General features: G+C 38.8%; 1 protein-coding gene across 1 annotated transcript in view; it reads right to left on the bottom strand.

Moving 5' to 3' along the window:
• SUCLG2 (succinate-CoA ligase GDP-forming subunit beta) overlaps positions 1–2,466 on the bottom strand; it is a 317,749-nt gene extending 315,283 nt beyond the window's left edge. Inside the window, exon 1 of the mRNA XM_036738331.1 lies at positions 2,335–2,466. Within this exon, the coding sequence (XP_036594226.1) occupies positions 2,335–2,421 (87 nt within the window). The 5' untranslated portion in view covers positions 2,422–2,466. The remainder of the gene's footprint in view (positions 1–2,334) is intronic.
• Between the last annotated feature and the right edge of the window lie 21,157 nt (positions 2,467–23,623).

The following is a 23,623-nucleotide window of genomic DNA, read 5'->3' as shown; positions in this document are numbered from 1 at the left end:
TTGCTCATCATCACCTGCTGTCCCTTTGATTGAAGGTTGGAGCTGTGAACTCCAATCTGCCATTTAAGGATGGAGCACAGCTCAGAGATCTCATTTCTCACCTGGCTGCACTACTGTGGGACTTCTCTGATTTCTCCACTTCATCACCTTGAGTACCTTGAGTACCTCTCCTCTCTTCATTTTTCACATTTTTATCACCAGGGCTTAGAACAGTACCTGTACATGGTAGGTACGTAATAAATGTGTATTTATTAGTTGGGGTCACAGGGCTCAGTCACAGGCCCTTTTCTTTTACACTGTGTTTGGCACATAGATGTCATCTCAGATACTTTCTAGCTGTGTGACACTGGGCAAGTCACTGAACCTTGTTTACCTCAGTTTCCTCATCTGTATAAATGAGTTGGAGAAGGAAATGGCAAACTACTCTAGTATCTTTGCCAAGAAAACCCCAAATGAGATCATGAAAAGTCAGATACAACTGAAAAAAATGACTGAATGACAAGGTGCTTAATAAATGCTTATTGATTGACAAACTAAATAACTACTCTTTTAGGTGAATTTATGTAACATGCTTTTCATTCAGAATTCTTTTCCTCCCAACTTTCCTTCTGTGCCTATGGGGTAACAATCATCTTGATGGACATAAATCAGAGTAATGAGATGGAGATGGTGTATCAATCTTGTGTATCTACAATAGAATCCTCTTAACCTCGAGCCCAGGAACCCACTAATTTTCCCAACATTAAACGTTACCCCACTTTAGCTGAAAATAACTCCACAATTCAATTCAAATGAACAAAACTTTATTGAGCAACTCCTAAATTTAAGGCCAAATTTAGTTATATAATGAACACAAAAAGGGGCAATATATTTCCCTTGCCCACATGGAGCTCACAGTCTCATAAGTAAGTACACCAATAGCTTTGTACATTTCTTGTACCCCATCTTTCCAGAATATTCACATGCCTCAGCTTTCCTTTTATTATCACCCACTCAAATCTATTTTAACTATTAGAAATGTAGTTGTTAATTTTTGTAAAGCTTAAATAATGAATAGGATTTGATCACCTGAAGGTATCCTTATTTCATTACAATAGTTATCAGCAATTTTAATTAGATGAGAAACTCCATCCTTTTTATGCATCCCACCTTACTGTCATACATTATAGTAATAAGTATTATCACTTTTTAAATTTACATTTATTAAAAAAAACAGAAAAGAAGCAGCAAGGGGGGTGCTTGCAGATGTCATAATTGGCTAAAACTAAGAGCAACTCAAAAATCATTAGCAGTTACTTTTTAATTTTCCTAAAAACCATAATGTGCACATCCTGGTTAAAATTGCATGAGTACTAATTCTGCACTCATTAATTAGCAATGAGAGACTGGACAAGGACATTTCTCTGATCTGCCTGAGTCACCAAATGTCCTGCCTTTAAAATAAAGGAAAGAAAAACAAATCTGATTTTTCTTCCCTCCTTCATCAATCAATACGTGAACTCTGAAGTCCCAAGCCTTCCTGCTTGTACCCACAAGCTTCTAAAGTCTGTAAACTATGTGGCCTGTGGAAAGTGAAACTACCTAAAGTCAGGCTCGGAGCGGCACTTAGCACCGGCCGCTGTCTCTTTTTTACTAGCCTTTCTCAGCACTTCCCGGATCCCCCACTCAAGGGAAGTTTAGTGGCAGTAGCAGGAGGTCAGGGCTAAAGGCCTATGGAGTCAGGACAGGAATCCCATCCCTTTCCCCGTTGTAAGCCGAGCATCTTTCCTTGGGATCACAGATTCAGAGCTGCGGGGGAGTTCTAAGCCCGTCGGTTCTAACCCCGTCACTTTACAGGGAAGAAAGTGCCTCCAGGCAGGGGTAGGGGACTTACCCCTGGTTACAGGGAAAGTGAGTAACAAAGGTACGGTGGGAAGGGGGCCGAAGATGACCAGCCCTTCCTCCGCTAGCTCTGCCCCTGGTGCCTCCAGGGTCAGTTTTAAGAACACGTGTCTGCTAAGTGGAAAGCTCGCCGGCGGCTGCCCGCGGGCCTCGGTGGCAGCAGGTCCCTTCCGGGCCAGCCCAAGTGCGGATCTGAACTGGAGCGCCCAGGAGTGGAGATAGGGCGTGGGTGGGGGTTGAGACTGAAATGGGTGCTGGGTACCCAAACATCTAGAGCTCCGGGGCACCCCACGGCGAGAGAGAAAGAAAGGGTGCAATGGGGCGGGAGATAAGGGGGATAGGACAAGGGGAGGGGGGGGCAAGGGCAGCTCCACAAGCAGGAGGCAGCAGGAGGCAGGAGGATCGGGGGCCCCGCTGAGAGGCCCAGCCGGGCCCAGCCTGATCCCCACTCACCTGGGACTGGCCCAAGGGGAGGCACGGTCGGAGCGCCCACGCCGCCCGCAGAAGTTTCCCGGCCTGAGCTGCCATGGGGGACGCCATCTTAGACAGGAAAGTAGGCGGAGGGCCACTGGGCTAGGGCTGGTCCCCCGGGGCAGGAGGAGGGAGGGAGGGAAGGAGGAGGAGAAAGTGGGGGAGGAGGAGGAGGGGGAAAGTGGGAGGAGGAGAGAAGGGGAGAAGAAAGAGAGGAGGAGGGAAAAAGAGGGCAAAGGAAGAGGAAAGGGGGGAAAAGGAGGAGGGAAAAGAGGGAGGAGAAGAAGGGGAAAGAGGGAGGAGGAAAAAGGGAGAGGAGAAGGAGGAAAAAAGGGGAGGAGGAGGAGGAAGGAAAGAGGAAGGAGGAGGGGAAAGGGGGAGAGGGAGAAGGGAAAGGAGAAAAAAAAGGAGGGAATGGGGGGAAGGGAGAAGGAAACCTTCAAGACACAGTTTAGGCAGCTCAATCTGTGGCCTTACTTGATCTCCACTAGCATTAGTACTTTGTCTCTCTTAAAATTACTTTATATTATTTTGTATTTTTTTTTTCTTGGCTCATGTTGTATCTATCCAGGATAAGAGAAATTCTTTGATGTCCAGAAGGATTTCCTTTTGTCTTTAAATCCCTTGGGTGTTAATAAAATGAACAGTGCCCTGTTTGGTTCCAGGGAATGTATGAATGAATGAGTATCCAGGATGTTCTTGGCTCACTATCCCATACTAGGCTGCTAAATCATCCCTACCTCAAGATTCTAGGGGTATCCTAAGGGGCTGGGTTCTCTTTTCACTAGTCCTATTGGCTCAAGTCCTCATTCCATGTGTTAAACTCCATTGTAAGCCCCCAGTGAAGAGTACCCCAGTTCTACTTCACTAAGTATTATCAATTAGCTTTTAAAATGGAGTATTTGCTTTAAAACTATAGCAAGAACAGATGTCCAAATATTTCCCATCTCTCCCATACTTTTAGGGCACATTCCCCTCTCTGCCTCCTTGGTCTCTGGGGAAAGGAGGCTCAGATTTAGCATAGTTTATACATATCATTGATCACACTCAGTTTAAATCCAAAATCAGCATAACCACCTGTGGATGAAGCTTAATCTCAGCTACCTGCTGTGCTGAGTCCCTAAGGTCCCTGGTCCTGAGGGCATTGGTTCTGGGCTGACTGCAAAACCTGGTATGGAATTGATTCCTGCACACCAAGATCCTCAGAAGCTTGGAGTGCTCATGCTCCTGCCCTTTCAAAACTACAAGGTCATAGCCTGTAGATTAGCCTCCTTCATCTAAAACAAAAGAATAAATGTTGGGGCAAAAGACAGGCCCATTTACTCAGCCTCAGATAGGGAGGCGGCCCAAGGTCTTTCCCTTTTCATCATCATCTCTCACTGAAGCATCAAGCCAAACGAAGAGGCTGAAACAAGGGAGAGAAACAGATGGTGATTGAGCCATTTCAAAATGTCCATTTCAATTGATTTCCAATTCTGATTCTGTGCTATAGCCAATCAAAGAAGTTGCCTTTCCCCATATGGTTAGCAGCCTGGAAACTCATATAATGTCTACACATTCTCCACAGTCATTTCAAGGCACTTCCATTAGCCATCATCACAATTCTACTGGAAGCAGGCTGTTCAGCCTCTCCCCTGTGGGGTACCACAACAGCCAAGCATATTGATGCACTCTATCCAAGATCTTAGGGACTGGGCTTGTTCACTGATCCCCTACTGTATTGTCCTCCCTATTTCAAAGAGCCTCCCTTTCGCCACATGATTTGCCAACCAAAACCAGTTATAGAATGTCTACATTTGCTCCAAGGTACTTCCTTTAGACATCATCACAACTGTCTCAGAGGTAGGGTCTCCAGATTCTTGAATGTGGGGGACTTCACCACTGACCCTCTGATCATACTCAGAGAAACTGGACTTAATGAATGAACTTATTACATGCCAAGCACTGTGTTAAGCATTGGAGACACAAAGAAAAAGAGGACCTGCTCCCAGGGATTATACATTCTCATAGAGTGAGATCGTATATATAAAGGAGCAGTGGCTAGATAAGATATTTTGATCTAGAAGTCATGGGTTCTTGAGTGATGTGGTAAGTTGATCAAGAAGCCCTTTTTAAAAGTAATAGTAATGTTGATTTGAATATTGTTCCCAGAGCAAAAGGTAAAGGGGGAGGTAACTTGACAGGAAGATGGCTGGCACAAAGCATGGAGGTCTGCCACCACCTTAGATATAATGGATTCTCATGAATCAAGAAAGCATGGCCCTTGGTCTCACCAAGACTTCTTGCGTGCTATACCTATGTGCATTCTTGATTTCAAACTACTCTTGCCAGCCAAGACAACCAGCTTCCTCTCTGGATAGTTCTCTCCTCTGTCTATAATTTAGGTCATTTTTTTCCCCTTTTCCTTCTTCCCTGTTGTCAGGGTTCTTTCATTTTGTTTGCCTTATGCTCAGGAACATCTCAATTCTCTCTGTGTCCTCTTCCCTGTCAGAGTTCTGTAATGTTTTGTCTTTTCCCATACTCCTCTTTTGAACCCAACGTCTGTTCTTTGCAGGTTGGCATCCCTGGTCTCTGTTTCGAGGGGGTCTTAAAACTTGGCAACACTTAATTTGTATGTAAGGGTTGGCTCAAAGAGACTCATGTGGAGACACATGAGTCAATATATAGCACCTATTACACATGTCCCACAATCTGATAATTGTTTTGAGACCACAAGATCCTTGCAAGTAGGGATTTTTCATTCATTGTATTTGCCTCTTCAGTGCGTTACACACAGTAGGCACTTAAGATATAATCATGGACTAAATTTTTTATGGACGAGATTTCGACATACCTCTACCTATTACTGATATAATCTATGAAGATTTTGCACGACATACATAGGTCTCCCCCACCGCATAATTTATATGGATTGCAAGCTGAATGCTGAAAAAATATAAGCATGATTTTTTAATAGAGCGGAGGAACCAAAAAGGACTTGGTTTTACTACCTCAAATAACAGTAAATGAAATTCTTCGTATGGTCTATCACACATAATCACAATGAATCAAAGCTTGATTATCAGAAGAAAAGAGATTTGTTTAAGGATGGTGGGGGGATAATGCTGATTATTTAAATACCGGGTTCATTGTTGGGCCCAAACAAGAGCAGAGGTTGCCAGGACAGAAGTATCTCTTTTTTGTATTGAACAAAATCATGAAGCAAACAATGTGCTCAGTAACTGACCATAAGCTTATGGATGCAGGGAATGTTTTGTTTTTGTCTTTGGATCCCTAACGTCACCTTCTTCTACAACCCCTGTCTGATGTCTAATTCTTTGTGTAATGGGGTTGCGCCTGTGTTCCAAAGCCCAGGGCTCCACACTGGTGGAACAATGATAGCTCCACCATCTTCTACCATGCAGAAAATGGCTTCCAATTCCTTCCACACGGAATCGTTCTGCTTCCTGAGGACCAGCCTACATAAGTACAGAAAGTTACATTGCCAGGATGCTGACATTTTGATATTGAATTCTTTGTCTATGGAAACCCATGAAGCAAAGAAAAATTAAAAATAAATTAATTTTCAGTCTTGTGTGGCTTCTTTCCTCTCTTGTAGTGCCAGTGCTAAGTGTAAGAAAAGGGAACATAAAGTGCTAAAAAATACAGGTTTTACATCACTTACAAACTTGAACTTAGCTTTGACACTCCAAATGTGATCCAACAATCAATTGGATTTAATCACGGAGGACTCTTCTCATATTAATCTTGATATTCTCATTATAACTAAAACCAGAAGAAAAAATGAGATGGTAGCTCATGGAAGGATGGCTCACATGAGCTCAGTGGAGAGAGAAAAAAAGAATGTTTTAAAATCATGTACCCAAGCAAAAAAGAAACAGGATTTCATGGATACCTGGCCACCTTGGATTTCAGTGCTCATGATTAGCATTTACAAAAGGTCACCATGAAAATAATTGAAGCTTATTCATGAACATCTGATAGAGTTGTAGTCGGAGGCTTTTAGAGTTAGAGTTGGAGGCACTTTTAGGGTTAGGGTTATAGAGGATGGAGAGGTAGAATATTTTGTAAAGAATTCAATGATGAACTCTAAATTAAATTAATATCTACTTTGGTAATGGTGAATTTGATAGAAAAGTTGTGATAGGTGAGGCTGATGAGGAAAACATTAGAAAATACGAAATAGGAACAAGAGAGCTAAAATTCTAGTAGTCCACACCAAAACAGCATTAGTACTTTTCGTGAGAATAGACTTGGTAGGTTCTAGAGACGGCAAACAACCAATATTATCACAAAAAAGAATCTGATTTTCTTTTTACAGACAGGATATGACTTATTGTCATGTGAGAGTCACTCTTGAATTAGCTTTTTAGGAAAAGTATAAAAATTAATATGAAGGTAGAAAAAATAATAAAAATGAGAAAAAAATGTGACTTTGATTGAAAACTTAATATTGAATTATTTAAATAATAGTAAAAAATGAGATGAATGGAGAAAAGGTCATAGATACAGATTGCATAATTCCATAAAGAAATTTAACCAGAGTAAATGCTTTCTGATATAAAATAAAGTAAAAAGTAAAAAATAGCCACTTCAGTCAGCAGCCACTTAAGTTTCAGCTTGAGCCAAGCAGAAGACCTGCAAGATAAAGACAATGCCAATTTGAAATACAGGCTCATTTGTAAAATCTTATGAAGAAGGATAATGGAAGGTTGTGAGCCACATTGCCTCATTACATGGAGAGGAGCAATATGAGTAAAACCAGGTTTAAAGAAAGCAACAGAGCAAAGCAGTCAGCCTGAGATCATTTAACAATGACAATAGAAGGACAAAAGATAGAAGAAAAATAGAAAAGATCTGCAGAGATTTATATAACATACTTGCCTTGCCATTGAGGAAATTAGAGTCGCCATCTAATGTCAAAGTCTTGGGTGTGCTTTTTGAGGAGGTAGGAATGGCATTCAATGGGGAGAGCAGTTGGATTATATTGCATGAATGTACAGAAGTGATCTGGACAGAAAGTAACACAATTGTGAGGGTGTTGAGGGATTGATTCACAAGGTATCTGAAGGAAGAGAATTAAAAAAAAGTATGGCAAAACCTCTGATGCCCCCTCCCTCCTCCAAAAAACCAAGAAATCATTGATAATTGCTGACATATATGCCAAATGTCATAACAGTTCTGATAATTAACAACACCCACATCAACACAGTAAGGACACACTCAGTGAGAGTAGTAGTAAGGAACAGGTAGGCTTTTGCAAACCATGTTCCATAATATCACGATTGAAAATGGAGGCTATTGTCACATTGTGCTAACTGTTCATGGTTCATCTGAGGCTCTGCTTGGTTTTGACTTCACACAAGACAAGCTGATCATCTGAAATCATCATCACTGTTGATTGATTCAGTTTGGATATGCGACACCTCAACTCCCTCCTCTCTCCTCTGATTGGAGACTGGAAAGGTAGAGCTTCTAACACCTTCCAAAGCTTTCCTTCATAGAAAAAGGGCCGGGATCTGAACTTTCCAGGGAAATGTCCCCTTTCCATCAGCAGGTCTGTATGATTTGGATTTCAGGTATCCTTAGGAGCTCTGTTAGATTAGGACTTCAGGCACCCCTTAGTGGTTCCCCTCTGCCCCCCACTGCTTTTAAGCTTCCTTTGTGTGTTATCTTTCCCCATTAGGTCCTAAGCTCTTTGAAGATAGAAACTGTATTTCATTTTCTTATTTGCATTAGTCTAGCACACAATCAGTACTTAATAAATGTTTATTGAATTGAATTATTAACCATAGGAAAGTATTTGATTCAACAGAAGAAAATTTTGCCTTAAAGGCTCTCTTCTGACAAGGTACCTCCAACCCATGTATTAGATAATTTGAGATTTCAGGAAAGATATGAGAGATAACAGGGACTCTCTAATCAGAAATATCAGGAGAGGCATAAAACAGGGAAATGTATGCTTGCCAATGGTGGTCACCATTGTTGTGAAGGAACCCTACTTTAGACTACAAATTAAAGAGGTATTCCCTGTAGATGATGACACCCTTTAGACACAACAATTTGTGGGTTGAATTTTGATGATTACAACAAGCCCTGAAATACTGCAAAAATACCTAAAAGAAATTCATAACCATTCAACATTTCCCCAACCATCTGTATAGGAAAAATCCAGAAATGAAGAATGTCAATTATCTAGCTTATGTCATACAGTCAGATGGACAAGTTCTAAATCTATTCTATCTGTACATGTATCTTGGAGTGATTGAAGAGTGGAGGGAAATAAGCGTTTATATAATGCCTACTAGTGCCAGGCACTGTGCTAAGTGCTTTTTCTCATTTGATCCTTACAACAATCCTGTGAGATAGGGGCTTTTATTATCCCCATTTTACAGTTGAAGAAACTGGACCAAACAGAAGTTAAATGACTTGTCCAAAGTCACACAGCTAGAAAGTATCTGAGATATTATTCAAACATAAGCCTTCTTGACCCCAGCCCCAGCATGCTATTCACTATACCACCAGTTGCCAAAAGTAGAAATAGTAGTAGATAGTAGAAATGAACAGTGAGTTGGGCCCAAAATTATACAGAAAGAGAATGCCTTCATTGCCTTAGGGGGATTGGAAAGCTCCTTTCTTTACCCCAAAGATCTCTCTAAAATAAAGACTCATACTTCTAATACTAATATTCTATATGGATTGTCATAGATTTGCCAATCATGAAACACTGCCATCTCCAAAGAATTAAAAATGAATTTCACACAGAAGACAATGGGCAGGTGCATAGTGGGCTTTGAGCAGACAGAAATACATGTGAAATAATCATCTTTGAAAAAAAGCTGGAGTAGTTGATGCCAATCAACAAAGCAAGCTAACAACATATGTGTCATCAAAGAAATGTATGCTTGAAGAATAAGATGAACTGATTATATGAGAAGAGCAATGGGAAGACCATGTGTCCCAGTAATATCCCTGTAATGCAAATAGAAAGTGAAGAAGACTTCTAATATATTCCGTGGATCCACTGTGACAATGTTACAGGAAAATATCAACCAAAATCCCAAAAGATAGTCAGGCATGGATGAATTTTGTTCTGGCTTCTTAGAAGGAACATCCACACTGATGGGATCAGAATCCATTCTTGTAACCTCAGGAACAAGGACACTGCCTTGTACATATAGTAGTTACTTAACAAATGTTGGATGAGTTTAATTGAAATGAAAACATTTTGAATTTTAAAATAAGCCAACTGAGGTTTTATAATGAAAATCTCTTCAAATGGCAAAGGACTCTTGGATAAAATGTTTATTAGTTGGAAAATATCTTGTAAAGTCATTTTAAATTGCTTTTCCATTTGCTATCAGCAAGAAACCACACTGACAACAATAACATCAAAGCAAAAAAACTGGTTGGCATCTGGCCTTCTCTATGTCTGGAAGTTTTTGGACTAACTGATAGCAAGAATAATCAGACTGGGTGTCTTCACTTTCTGAATGTTTCAATACTATGTCTGTATCATATAGTATTCATGCATTATAAATATGTAAATATACTTAAATATATAATAATATTGATAATGATAATATATAATATATATGTAAATATACTTACCATTAAGTATGATTTAGTAATTTGGATTGTATTTTACTGTCATTAAAAAATAAATAAGGGCAAAGACATTCTCTCTTGTTATTGAGAAAAAATAATAACAGAAGTTTCAGGGTTTTTTTGCCAGTTTGGATAACTCCTTCCACCAACATCTATGATTTAGTAATTAAGTCCTATAGAGTTGTCAAAGGCATATAAAGGATAAGTGACTTGACTAGGGTAACACAGATGATCTGAAGCTAAATTTCAAACCATTTCTTACTGGTTCCACGTCCTGCACTCTGCCTCCTACACAATATTGCACCTCTCTCTCTCTCTCTCTCTCTCTCTCTCTCTCTCTCTCTCTCTCTCTCTCTCTCTTTCTCTCTTTCTCTCTCTCTCTCTCTATCTCTCTCCACATATATAGCCCATATGATTTGAGTCGTCACGTGTAACAAATTTTGATATATTGCATTTGATATATTCCACAGAGTTAAAAATGGGAAAACAATGTTGTAGTTTGAAGTTAGTTCATTTGGACGAAACAATATTTCCCAGTCTTAACATTGCAACATACAACATTCAGACTTGAGGGCTGGACTGTCATATGTTGCAACAGAATAGTTAGAAAATATGAGCACCCTCTTGGTCTATTACAAATTTTTCCTTCCTCTCCTGCCTTGAATACGTTGCATACCAAAATGTTCATTAGTGGACATTCATGAGAAGCAACCTGTCCAAGACTCCCTCTCATAAAACATTTACAAATAAAACATTAAGTCCCAAAGTATAATGTTAAGAGGCCCATAACATGTCAATCCTGTATGTGAAAGGCCAATGTAGTTTATCTGTTCTATAACCAAAGTCTCGCACCTATAACCTTACATAGTTATGCCCTCGGACCAGATAGCATGGATGCATCATTTCAAATCCATCCCTACTAGTGACAAAAAAATTGAAAGCTCTAGCCTTATATATGGGAGGTCAAATCACATAAGTTTTCACCTGTGACTATATTTTAATACTTTCTTCAAGGGTCCATGAGTTCTTTGGAATTAGCTTTTGCTACACCAACGTAGAGTGCAATTTCTCTACAATTTAACACATTTGAGAATATCTGTAGGAAAACAATATATCACCAAAATAACACACCCAACAGGCCCTTCCCAAACATAGCAAGGTTAGTTCTTATCAAATGAGAATATAGTCTATTACTTGACCCATACTCAATCCCTTCACAGATTAGCAGGATTTGTGCAAGACTATAGTATCAAGGCCTTTACAAGCCCAATGTCACCTCCATGCCGTGATGAGGCAACACAGTAGAAGTTTAGTGAAGAAGAGTGAGTCGTCTTGGCTGACACACTTGATTTCCCTGAACTTCAGTTTCCTCAAATGAAAAGATGAAGAGATTGGACCATGTGGCTTCTGAGGCTCCATTCAGGTAAGCTATTATCAGATTCTTGAAAGCCTTGATTTTACTGGACTCCGAATTTTATTTGATTGGTTGTAAGAAACCATCATGCAAGCACTTAGAATGAGTGAAATATAGGCTAGACAAAAATGGGAAAGCTGACACCTTGAAAATAGATATACTTCTTGGATCTGGAAGGATTTAGGCAATGGGATGGATTTGAAAGGAGAAGAAACCAGACTGGGTGATCAATTAAGATACTGTACCAGGTAAAAGGCAATGAGGCCTTGTTAGGCTATTGGTAGTGATCATGGGAAATTCATGTGATAGTAGTGACAAATTCAAGAGATGTTGCAGATATCTTGGTGATTCATTAGATATGGAGGATGAGAGAGATAGGAGGAAAGGATATCTTTGAGGTTCTGAATCTTGATCACTTAGTGCTGCCATTAATAGAAAAAGGAAAATCTGAGACAGAAGTTGGTTTGAGGTAATGATGAGTTTGGTTTTGACATTATAAGTTTAAAGTGAGTAGCCAAAGTGGTCCAATGGTATTCACATGATTTTGGGAGAAAGTTAAGAAAGCACTCCAGCTTGTTAGCTGGTATGCTTTTTGGGAGGACATGGGAAAAACTTACATAGGAAAACAGGTATGGATGGGATGCAATCTGCATGGTGTGAGGGAACTTGCAAACCAATGAGATCATAGATCCATTTTAGTATGTATTTAAGTTTAAGCAGATAGTAGGTGCTTAACAAGTGTTAATTGACTGACAGATGTATCCATATGGAGATATCTAATAGGCAGTTGACATCGTGGGATGATACCTTAGGAGAGAGACTGAAACTGATGATGTGTTGGAGCATTATTGACATACAGGTAATGATTGATACTGAGAGTAGATGAAGTCACCAAAGAAGAATCATAGAAAAATAAGGGAAGGATAAAAACACAATCTTAGGAAATACCTAAATTTGTGTAGTAAATATGAGGATAGAGGAGGAATAGTTAACAATCAGAAAAGAACAGTGAGTGCATTGTCATAGGAATGAAAGCAGGAGTTTAAAGAAGCCAGTGTGATCAATATTGTCAAATCCTATCGTGTCAGACCCTGGGGATATCTGGGGAGTGGTAAGAACTGCTTGGTGTCCCAGGCATTATGGGCATCTGATCACACACAGCTGTCAAGACTTCCTTAAATTTGTTTAGGAAGCAGTGAGAGCAGTCTCATGTCAGGTGAATCTTGCTGGTGCAATGTATCATGGTTAAAGCCAGACCCTGGAGTGTGAAATCAGTGGGTAGGACAAAGGAACTCTGGTTTTAGTGAATAGCTAAGATGTGGGGATGTTGTGTGAAGGAAAAGAGGTTGAGTGGGTATCAGTGAATACTGTGTTCAGAGCCCTTGGGAGCTCAGTTTTGTGTACAGAATCATTCAGTAAGTGTGACTGAATGTAGGAGGGGGAATGAGGAGTATGTAGGATCTTGGGTGATTACACAAGAGAGTTGAGAATAAGTTTGCATCTTGGGAATTTTATAGGGATCTTCTCCCGTGCAACAATACCAGTATTGAGAGCCAGGATGGGAAAATGTGATCAGATTTTTTACATCTAAATGGCAAATATCTGAAGTCATTTCATAGGAAGAGAGGTTGGTTGGGTGAGGAGATGTGGCCCTGGAGGTACATTTGGACCAAGATCTCAAGGGAGTATGAATGAGTCATTGACATATTTATGTCCAGGAGTAGGAAGACTAAATACACATTATGAGATATGCTAATTAGATAGCCATAGCATTGTTAAACTTTTATAAGTTTCAGTGCACTGCAAGGCATAAGACTGAGTGGTTGGGGAAGTATTTGATTCAGTATAAAAAACTTTCAAGAAGTTCAGCAGTGAAAAATCATTCTGATCCTTATAATTAGGTTTCAAAATGTTGGATGTAAATTTCACTTTAGCAAGCAAATGTATATTAAGTACCTGTTATGTTCAAGGTTCTATGATATGTGTGGATACTCCAAAGAGAAAAATGAGGCAGTCACTGCCCTCAAGTAGTTTATATTCTTGTATAAGTTTCAAAAATCTTGTAAGGAGAAAAATTATTTACAAAAATCAGTCTGTTCTTGTAATATTTTAGGAAATCTAGGAAATGTACATAAATCATTCTTATTAATATTTTTTAGAGAAGGAGGATAGGAATAGGGATTAAATGTATGTTTCTGGTCAGAAGGGTTTTTTTTAAATAATACTATTAGTGATTCCCTCCTCCCCATTCATTTGTTATCTTCCCCTCTTTGACATCATGTACATAAGAAATAGCATAAATGATACTATCCAGGAAATAACTGTTAGAAAAGAAGGTAGGCTCGTCATAAAGAATGAGAGACAATAGAATAGCTGAGTGCTATATGTGAAATACTAAAACCCACAAAATGTTATATACATACATATATACAAACACACACATAAATGTAAACACACATTATATATTATATGTAATATGTGTGTGTGTGTGTGTGTGTGTGTGTGTGAGAGAGAGAGAGAGAGAGAGAGAGAGAGAGAGAGAGAGAGAGAGAATCATTGCCATTTCAGGATGTCAGTAGATTTAGTGAACAGTATTGTTCATGAGAAGGAAGAGAGTGTGAATGACTATCCATGCTTTGTTGTTGTTCAGCCACATCTGACTCTTTGTGAACCCATTTGAGATTTCCTTGGCAGAAATACTCGAGTGGTTTGCCATTTTCTTCTTCAGTTCATTTTGTAGATGAGGCAAATGGGGTTAAATGACTTGCCCAAGGTCACCCTGCTAGTAAGAATCTGAGGCCAAATTTGAAATCAAGAAGAGGAGTCTTCCTGACTCCTGGTCTGCACTCAGCACTCTATCCACTGCACCACCTAGCTGCTCCTGTATGCAAATACACACATATATACATACATACACACAGGTACACACACATACAAAACATATACCTATATCCAAACATGTATGTATGCACATATATCTATCTATCCATCTATCTATGTATTTATCTATAGCATATGTGGCAAGCTCACTGGCCATTGTCTACAAGTGGCCATGTGTTTTGAACCAGAGTAAAATAAAATTGGCAAATATTTAGCAAAATAAAAACAGAATACAGCATAGATGTTACTTCGACATTTTCTGAGTCAATATCATGCTCATTGGGATATATATCTATTTGAGTTTGACATCAATGCCCTAGAGGAAGGCCTCTGGTGATTTATGGCAGTTCTTGGGCAAAATGATATAGAATACAAAGGCATGGAAAGCTTGTGATCTACACTGGTGAGGGGAACACCCACAAGAAGATGACCAAGTCCTTTAAAAAGTGAAGGCTAAGAGTATTGCTTGAGGGGAGAGGTGGCTTACTTGCCTACCAAATAGTGCTGGTCAGCACCTCAGATGGAGGCAGTTCTTAAACACCATTGGGATTTGTATGTGAGAATGTAGATTGAGTGTTTATTTCATTTAATTCAGTAATAATGAATTTATTACAGAGTATGCTCACTCCAGGAACATAACAAGTCTTGTACTCACTCCTCAAGAACGGCAGTGGGCTTCTATTCCCATCAGCCTTTCTGGTGGTCCAATCTATAATTACAGAAGTGACTGTCCTTTGGTTGTTGCCATTGTTTTAATAAGTCTAGAAGAAAACACAGAAGCAGGTAGGTCTAGAGGACCGTAGACAAAGGAAAATCTGACTTCTCCCTTTAACTGAAATGGAATCAATTTGTAATATGGAGTTACTCATGTCAAAAAAGGGGAAGGATACAGGACCTCTCTCTTTTTGCCTCCACAGCAGTTAAGATTAGAGTTAACTGACTGAGTAGGTAGCGTACCTTGGATACATTGTGACTTTATGCAAATATAAAAATAATAAGCCCTTGTTTCCCAATTTGGAAAACAAAAATCTCATTTGGATTGAATGATGATTAAAGGGAACATGTATCAGTCACTCAATCAGTCAAGCATTTATTAAATACCTAATATTTTTGTAAAATGACAGTTTAATAAACATTTGAAGGATTGTTGTATACTGTCTGACTCAGTGATGAAGCATTTGACTTTAAAGACTTTAATAAACTTCTTTTTCAATGGTTACATACCAAAAAAGCTAGAGTTAATAATAAGGGCCAGGAAAAACAAACAAAAATGTCAGTGTTCTCTCATGCTTTCTCTGTCATCTTGGCAGTTCATGTTAACAGTGAAATAACGTCCTCATTTTCATATCCACATAGATTCCTTCAGGGGCCATTGTTTGCTAAAGATGGATGTCATGTAACCCAGCACATGGATGGTGGGTGCATTGAGTAGTTCAGAAAGCTTGTTTATCATTAACTTTTCATCTAAGCATAAACCCATTTGACAAATACAAACTCATTATAACCAGCAGCGCTGAATAGAATTTGAAAGAACAACCCTAATTTTCATGAATAACATATTTGAATTCCTGCTGATATATGTCAAGAATGAAATCCCTATTACTTCAATGAAACAAAGAGCATTTATAGTTTTTATGGATAACACAGTTCTCTAATTTACAAGGAAAGTGGCTTGGTCCTTTCATTTGGCTTGTGGGTCATATTATGGTTCTCGTTTCTTGTAACAGCTTTTAGCCCATGCCTCGATTGTGCTTTTGGGGAACAGAACTCCAACTATCCTATAATTACTTCTTTCTCCAATAACACAACACTAAAAATGATTAATTTCAATAGTATTGCTGGGTATTGATGTCTACATGATACAGTGTAGAGGAGAAAAGAAGAAGACATTCAAAAATCCCTGTAGCAGGCCTGCAGTGCACCCAGCAAGGATTCACTCAATCACAGAGAGATTCAAGGGAGGCAAGGTTAGTGCAGTAATGACATAGCAGGTCAAAGTCAGGATGAAAAAGTAAGATGAGGAAGGAGCATCATTAACACAGGGAAGGAGCAGTCAGTAACAAGGGCAGCTGAATAGGCTGAAAGTGGAAAACAAGATTTCCTGGAAATGGCAGGCATTAAAGATACAAGGACATAGGTATTCTGTCAAGTGGAAACAAGTTGGGTACAGCCAAGGGGAGACAGATAAAGAAAATGGGAGAAGGCAGGGGAAGACCATTTATAATAAAGACAATGGAGGAAAAGGGAACGAAAGGGAAGAAAGATAACTTAGGAGGGATGTGGGGAAAGGAGATTTTCTTCAAAATAGTTGTATAAAATAAAATTAAAATGTGACTTCCAGTTGGGAGCAATGGTACCTATCCAACCAAATATAACCAATATATCTTATGGTTGTCTTCCAGTCAGCTGCCAATACTGCTCCCAAATTTTAAAAATAAAAACAAAGATGCATTTTGTATGTGTGTATGTGTGTGTATATGTGTGTATGTATTTCATTGTATATTTCCTGATCACATTTTTAAAAAATTAACATTAATTTAAAAAAATGAGTTTCTAATATTCTCCTTTCCTTCTACCCTTACCCCACCCTTTGAGAAGGTAAGTAGGCAGCTAGGAGGCAGAGTGGATAAAGTACTGGGGCTGAAGCCAGGAAGGCCCAGCTTCCTGAATTCAAATCTGGCTTCAGACACTTCTTTGTGGTGTGACACTACGCAACTCACTTAACCCTGTTTGTCTCAGTTCCTCATCTATAAGATGATCTGGAGAAGGAAATGGCAAACCACTCCAGTATCTGCCAAGAAAACCTCAAATAGAGTCATAAAGAGTTGACTGAAGCCACTAATCAAATTTCTTTAGAATACAAACATCTGAAGTAGAAGTTTTTATCTTGGGATCTACATCCTCCAAAGGGTATATGGGTAGGAGCCAGCTGTGAAGCTGGATGGGGTGGGGGTTGGGGGGGGAGGTGATATCTTTATATTCACTAATATCTAATGGAAACAGTATTTTGTTCAATTATAATTAAAAAAAATAAATACCACATTATTCTGAGAAAGGATCTATAAGCTTCACCAGACTGCCAAGGGATCCATGACATAGATATACATAGGTTAAATACACTTGATGTAAGGAGAAGAAAAAAGGAGTTGAGTTATTATTATTATTATTTGGTGTCAGAAGAAGGGAACAAGGGAACCTAAAATCCACATCCTCCAATCTCTAGCAGATACCTATCTGTAACCAGAATGGCCTTTGTTTTCTTTGAGTGACTCAATTTATCTCAGTGAGCTTTACTAGGTGCTAAGCCCCAGGCCCAAACCCCATTAGGTGTTAGTAATCCGTGTGGATGTGAACCTCCCAGGGTCATAAGGGGAGGGGCCAACTCAAGAACCAATCACCAGAGCCTGAGCTCTGGTGATTCAGATGATGTTTGATTTTGTCTGAAGCCCTATAAGAAGGGAGGACAGAGCCATTTGTGAGGGGCTCTGGTGATGGTGTTGATGAGGAGACTCTGGGCAGCTGTAGCTAAGGAGCCCTCCAGCTTGTAAACCCGGATGTTGAGATGTTGTTGAACTCTGGTAACTGTGTGTTGGGATTTGAATCAGACAAAGTCTGTCTGTTGATGTTTGTAATTTGTTTGCATTTTGTTTTGAAGTTCAGGGTGCTGGCTTTTCCCCCTGAACTAACTGAATGATATTTGAATGCTGAATTAAAAGTAAGCTCATCAACCCCTTCACCTTGCTTTCCTTAATTAAGCAGATCAGAAGAACCTGTGCTGTTGGCAGCTTTCTGGGTGCTGGCTGTGGGTGAATCTTATACCCCCACAGAAGCTGCTAGCCAGATTGTTCAAACACTATCCAACAACAACAATATTGACTCATTAATAAAATACCATATTTTAAAAGGCATTCAAATAATAATAGCCTCAGGACAAATGTTATTAGCCCTATGTCATAAGAGAGGCCCCTGAAGCATCCTCTCTTGGCAGAGATTTGTTCATGGTCACATGGCCGGTATTCAAACAGGGCTATCACTCATTATTCTGTCTCTCTTCCCATGTTTTCTTACCACTCTCCTCTTTTTTGCCTTTGCCTCACATTTTGTCTCCTTCTCTTCCTTTTCCCTCTATCCTATTTATCTTTTCTTTCCCCTTTTCTAAACCTATCATGTAAGGAGAGATGTGTGTTAAGTAGCCAGTCAAGAGACAAGAGCAGAAGCAAGTTTGGGGCAAAGGGGCACCATTTAATTCCTTTCTTTGGAACTACTGACCTCACCCAATCACTTTACAGTTTCTTTTTGAAAGGAAAAAAATATTGGATTTGATATGAGATGCTGGTGTCAAGTCCTAGCTCTTCCTTCATATGACCTCATTGTTCTCACATATACAATGAGAGGTTTGGACTAAATGCACTCCGAGGCTTCTTCTGGCTCTAATTTTACCATCTCATTATCTTTCCATGTACCATATAGTTTCTAGCACAGTGGATTTTCAAGAATATCCCTTGATCTGACCAGTATCATATAGCAAAGGAATAGCAGCAACATGAGATATTATTTATAGGCATAATGAGGAATAAAATAAGTTATAGCAGTTTTTATATAAAAGGAATAACAAGAGAAAGGAATCAACCTGAGGTCTTCCTTCTTCACCCAGCTGCCAATATTGTCTTCTCTAAGGTTGCCTTGTATGCTTTCTATCTGCTTCTCATATAAGACTGTGCTGCTAAATGTTTAACAATTCACTCTCCTAAAATGTATGCATGACATATGTTTAAGTTTAATCTGCATTATTAACATTTTTTATCACTTTCTTAGGTATAGACCATTAGCAAAACAATAAATGCAGCCCTGCTTTGTAGCATTTGCTGATTTCTCATTCACACTGAAAATTTAACAATTGACTCTTTCCAGTCAGTTCAAGCTGACTCCAGCATACTCTAGTTTTAACTATTTGTAATGTGTTTTGTTATACTTGTATGGATACAAATGGTCTCCTCTCTTAGAGTATAAGCTCACAAGGACAGGGATCATTTCATTATTTCTTTGTGGTTCTAGAGCTCAGTGCTCTAGGGATCTAGGGATCTGATACATAGGAAATAGGAATCTAATAAATCTTTGCTTGCTTGTATGTTTAAGCCATCCTTTAAATTACAAAAATAAGATTTAAAGGAGAAAAAATCAAATTAATGATTCCTCACTCCTTACTCTGCTCAGGCCTAGGAAAAGCAAACATGGAATTAGGAGAGAACTGAATTGACTAGAGACAGAATAGAAGATCAACCCACTGATGATGCACTTGCTTTGTCAAAGAAACAATAATGAAGCCAGGTGAACAGCAGTGGCTCCTTGACAGAGATCAGCTGCCCGTCTCTATAACCTTGAGTTACAAGAATGTAAAGAAATCTTGATATTGCCAGCAGAAAGAAGGTAATCGAACTCCTGTCAGAGACAATAATGGCCCATGAATGCTATTAAGAGTCTAACTGTTGCAAAAGACAATGCCCACGGAAAAGTGAGCTATGTTCAAAATACAAACACTCTCAAATTTCCTTTTGCCATTTGAGTGAAGGAAAGACATTTCTCAAAGGGTAACCCCAAGAAGGACACTAGGTGAAAAAAGGGAGTCCAAAGGAAAACTGTAACAGAGTCCATGGACGGATGCATTCATTCATTCATTCGCTCCTTCAATCATTCACTCCTTCATTCATTCAATATTTATTGCATGTGCTGCCATGGAGGCATAAGCTGAAGAAGCAGACAACTTGTAAATTGGTGCTGTCTACTGCGTTTCCTTGACCACCACTCCATATAGATTTAACCACGACAAGAGAATAACTACAAGGTTTTCTCTTTGCCCTTCCAGTCTATCTCTTGCTCCCTGATAACTCACCAGGTGATTTAAAGGGAATTGACTGTGAAGTATTACAGAGAACCATAGATACAAAGAGGGCACAAGGGTGCAGATATAACAAAAACAACCAAAAAGTATAACAGTTTCCAAAGTTACAAAGAGCATTAGATTTTAAACCTGGTCCTTAGCACCAAGCACTGGACACTTGTTCTTATCTTTTAAAAAATGTGCAAAGTTCTAGGAAAAAAATATTTTATTAAAAACAACCATGAACATCAATACAAGAAACAAATTATGTTATTTAAATGAATTAATTTCCAAAAAGGATGATTTTTGAAGCATATTCTTTAAATAATCATTAGGATTTTTTGTCCATTGATTCTCTTTTGAAATTTTAAAAAAATTCATTTTCAACTTAACAAACGTCAAAAAATTTCAACATGTAAGGAACAGGAAAAGGCTTCCTATTTATATATATGAAACTGACTTTATGTAATCTTTTAAAATGTGTAACAAATTTAAGGTAGTTAGGTGGTGTGGTAGATAGAGTACAGCTTGTTTTGTTAATTAGTCGTGTCCAACTTTCATGCCATACCTTCTCCAGTTCATTTTACAGATGAGGAAAGAGGCAAACAGGATTAGGTGACTTACCCAAGGTCACACAGCTAATAAGTATCTGAGCTCATATTGGAAAATTCAGGACCTTCTGATTCCAGGGACAGCACTCTATCCATTTCACCACCTAGCTACCATCAGAGTGTGACTGCAGTACCTAGAGTCAATAATAACCAAGTTCAAATCCAGCCTTCCCACCAAGTGTAAGAATTGGATGTTGCAGTAGGAATGAAGAAAACTTTAGGGAGAAGTAATCACTTGCTTCTGGAGTTTGTTATAATCAAAGAGAGAAAAAGAAGGCCCAATTTAGTTTTCATACACCCTTGATTCGTGGAGAGAAGATTTCAAAAACTTCAGATGAAGGTTAGATGGGATCCAATGGACTAAGATTCTTTGGGAGAACTCATGCCAGGAGACAGAAAACAATGAAATTCTAAGGAAAATGTTTCCAAAGGAAGCAGAAATGTGAATGTTCTCTATAGGGACTAATGAGAAGAAACAGAAAACTTAAAAAATATTTTTTTGAAGTGACAAATAGAGGCTATGAAAGCAAGGGGAAATAACAAGTTGGAAGCAAAGGGTAGCACAATTATACCAGGATAATGTCAGGCATCATAAAGAAGCAAACTGGCTAGTTTATTCCTTCTTCACCTTCATCATCATCTTTTTCTTCTTCATCTTTATCTTTTTCTTCTTTTTATTATTATTCTGCTGCTGCTATTCCCACACTGGGGAAAAGAGGAGTATCAAAGAAAGATAGGGATAAGGTAGAGGATGAATGGGATAGTGATAGCTGATAAGAGAGAGAAAGAACAAATGTTCAATTTGTAGTTTTCTTTTTCCTAGACAAGAAGAATGGCTATTGGACTGAGAAAAAAAAAAACCAGAAAAAAATGTGGCTAAGAAGGAGTTAATGCCCAAAATAATTAGAAAGATTGAAATCACCTAGTTGCCCCCAAATTTTTGAATTCAAGTCTTCTGATCCAACTGAACTACTTCCCCAGATACTGAAAGAACTGGCTGGTGTGATTGCTTAAATATTGCCCTGCTCTAGGGAAAAAACATCAACTGGAAAGACAGCACAGGACTGGAGAAGCAAGTGAGTTTCATTTTTTTGTCTTCTAGGAGCAAAATCTGTCATTGAGATTGAGTTGAACATGGCTACTTTTAGTGTTGGTTCTCTTTACATAAAATATTGCAGTCATTGTGCTCTGCTGATTCTGCTAATTTCACTTTGCATTAATTCATGCAAGTCTTATGTTTGTAAGTTCCTCATGTTTAAGTCTAGCAAGTAGCCTTAATGAATTAGTAATTTGTTTAAGATAATTAGTAATTACTTAAACTTTTAGAGAAAGGGAAGAAATATGAGTGTCTTGGTGTTTCTGGAAGTTTTTCTTATTCACTTCATATATACATATTCAAAAATATGTATATATGTGTGCATATACATAGTCACATTTATTGTTACCTTTTCTTTTTATATCACCTTTCCCCCCATTTTATGAAGAGTAAAAACTTATAATTTCTTCAATTAATAACCATTTATTTCCACTCCTTTCTCTTCCCCCACTGAACAATAAAAGAAAAATAAAACCCTCATAACCAATATTCATAGTTAAGCAAATTTAATTCTTTAATTGATTATGTCCCCAGAAATATGTGATCTCATTCTGTATTTTGAGTCTATCACCTCTCTGTTAGTGTAGTTGTATTGGGAATCAAGATGGGCTCTTAGCACTTATTCAACCAAGTGCCCTTGAAGAGTTCAGCCTTTGTTTCCTTGATTAAATTAGGAGTCCTTGACGACCTCCTTGCCTCAAGGGAAAGTAGAGTTTACATGGGTTTGAATGACATGTTTGTGACATCAGAGGCTTTTGGACCATGTGGGTTTAAATCACATTTTTGTGACAATTTTAGGTCACATGGGTGAGTCGCATGTATGACAACCTTTGGCCCTGAACAGGATATATAAGCGCAGAGGCTGGCTTTCTCTTGCGGAGCTCTGAGCTTCAGCAGGAGTGGTGTGTGACTCTAGGCCAGCCATTGTTATCAACTCCCCGGCTTTGATGTTGATGCTTCTCTGGTAACCGTATATTGTGATTTTGTCAGACAGAAATCTATCTGTTGATTCGTGTTTTTTGCTCTGTTTGTTTTTGCTCTGAAGCTCAGGGTGCTGGTTTCTCCCCCTGAGCTGAGTGAATGGTATTTGTATGTTGGATTAAAGTCAGGTTGTTAACTCCTTAACATTACTTTCCTAAGTAAAGCAGATCAAAAGAACCTGGGCTTGCATTCCTGTTGTTGGGCTTGTGTTGGTTTTTCACCCCCACAGCAGCTGCTAGCAGAATTGTTGAAACAGTAGTACATGTCATCTTCGGTCCTGTGGAATTGTTTGTCATTGATTCGATTGATATTCTAGAGTTTTTGAAAGTAAAATAAGTTGCCCTTAAAAATTGTTGTTCTCCTTAGAGAAAATGTTCTGGTTCTGCTCATTTCACTCTGCATTATTTCATAGAGGACAATCAGTCAGTTAATAAACACTTATTAAGTACCTACTATGTACCAGGCAATGAAGTAAGTGCAGAGAGTGTTAACACAAAGAAAGACAGTGCTTACCCTCAAGGAATTTACAATTGGGAGAAGACAGCTCATGAAAGGAAGCTAAAATGAAAGGAATAGGGAAAAGGCCCCTAGTTCGGGGACATGATGGAGCAGTCCAAAGAAATGCAAAAGCAGTGTTGCTCCTGGAAAATGAGGAGCTAACTAATGTTGCTTCCTGCTGTTAAATGAAAGTTTTGGAGTTCATGTCTCTGCCCTTGAATCCCAGGTCCTATTAGAGACGAGGATACTAATTAGAAGTGAGTACTAAGGTAGAGTTAATCTTGAGGGATGAGGAGATTTCCCAG

The sequence above is a fragment of the Trichosurus vulpecula genome, chromosome 9 (assembly GCF_011100635.1).
Source record: "Trichosurus vulpecula isolate mTriVul1 chromosome 9, mTriVul1.pri, whole genome shotgun sequence".
Classification (NCBI taxonomy): domain Eukaryota; kingdom Metazoa; phylum Chordata; class Mammalia; order Diprotodontia; family Phalangeridae; genus Trichosurus; species Trichosurus vulpecula.
Note: the sequence above shows the minus strand (reverse complement) of the source record. Positions and strands in the feature narration are given on the sequence as shown.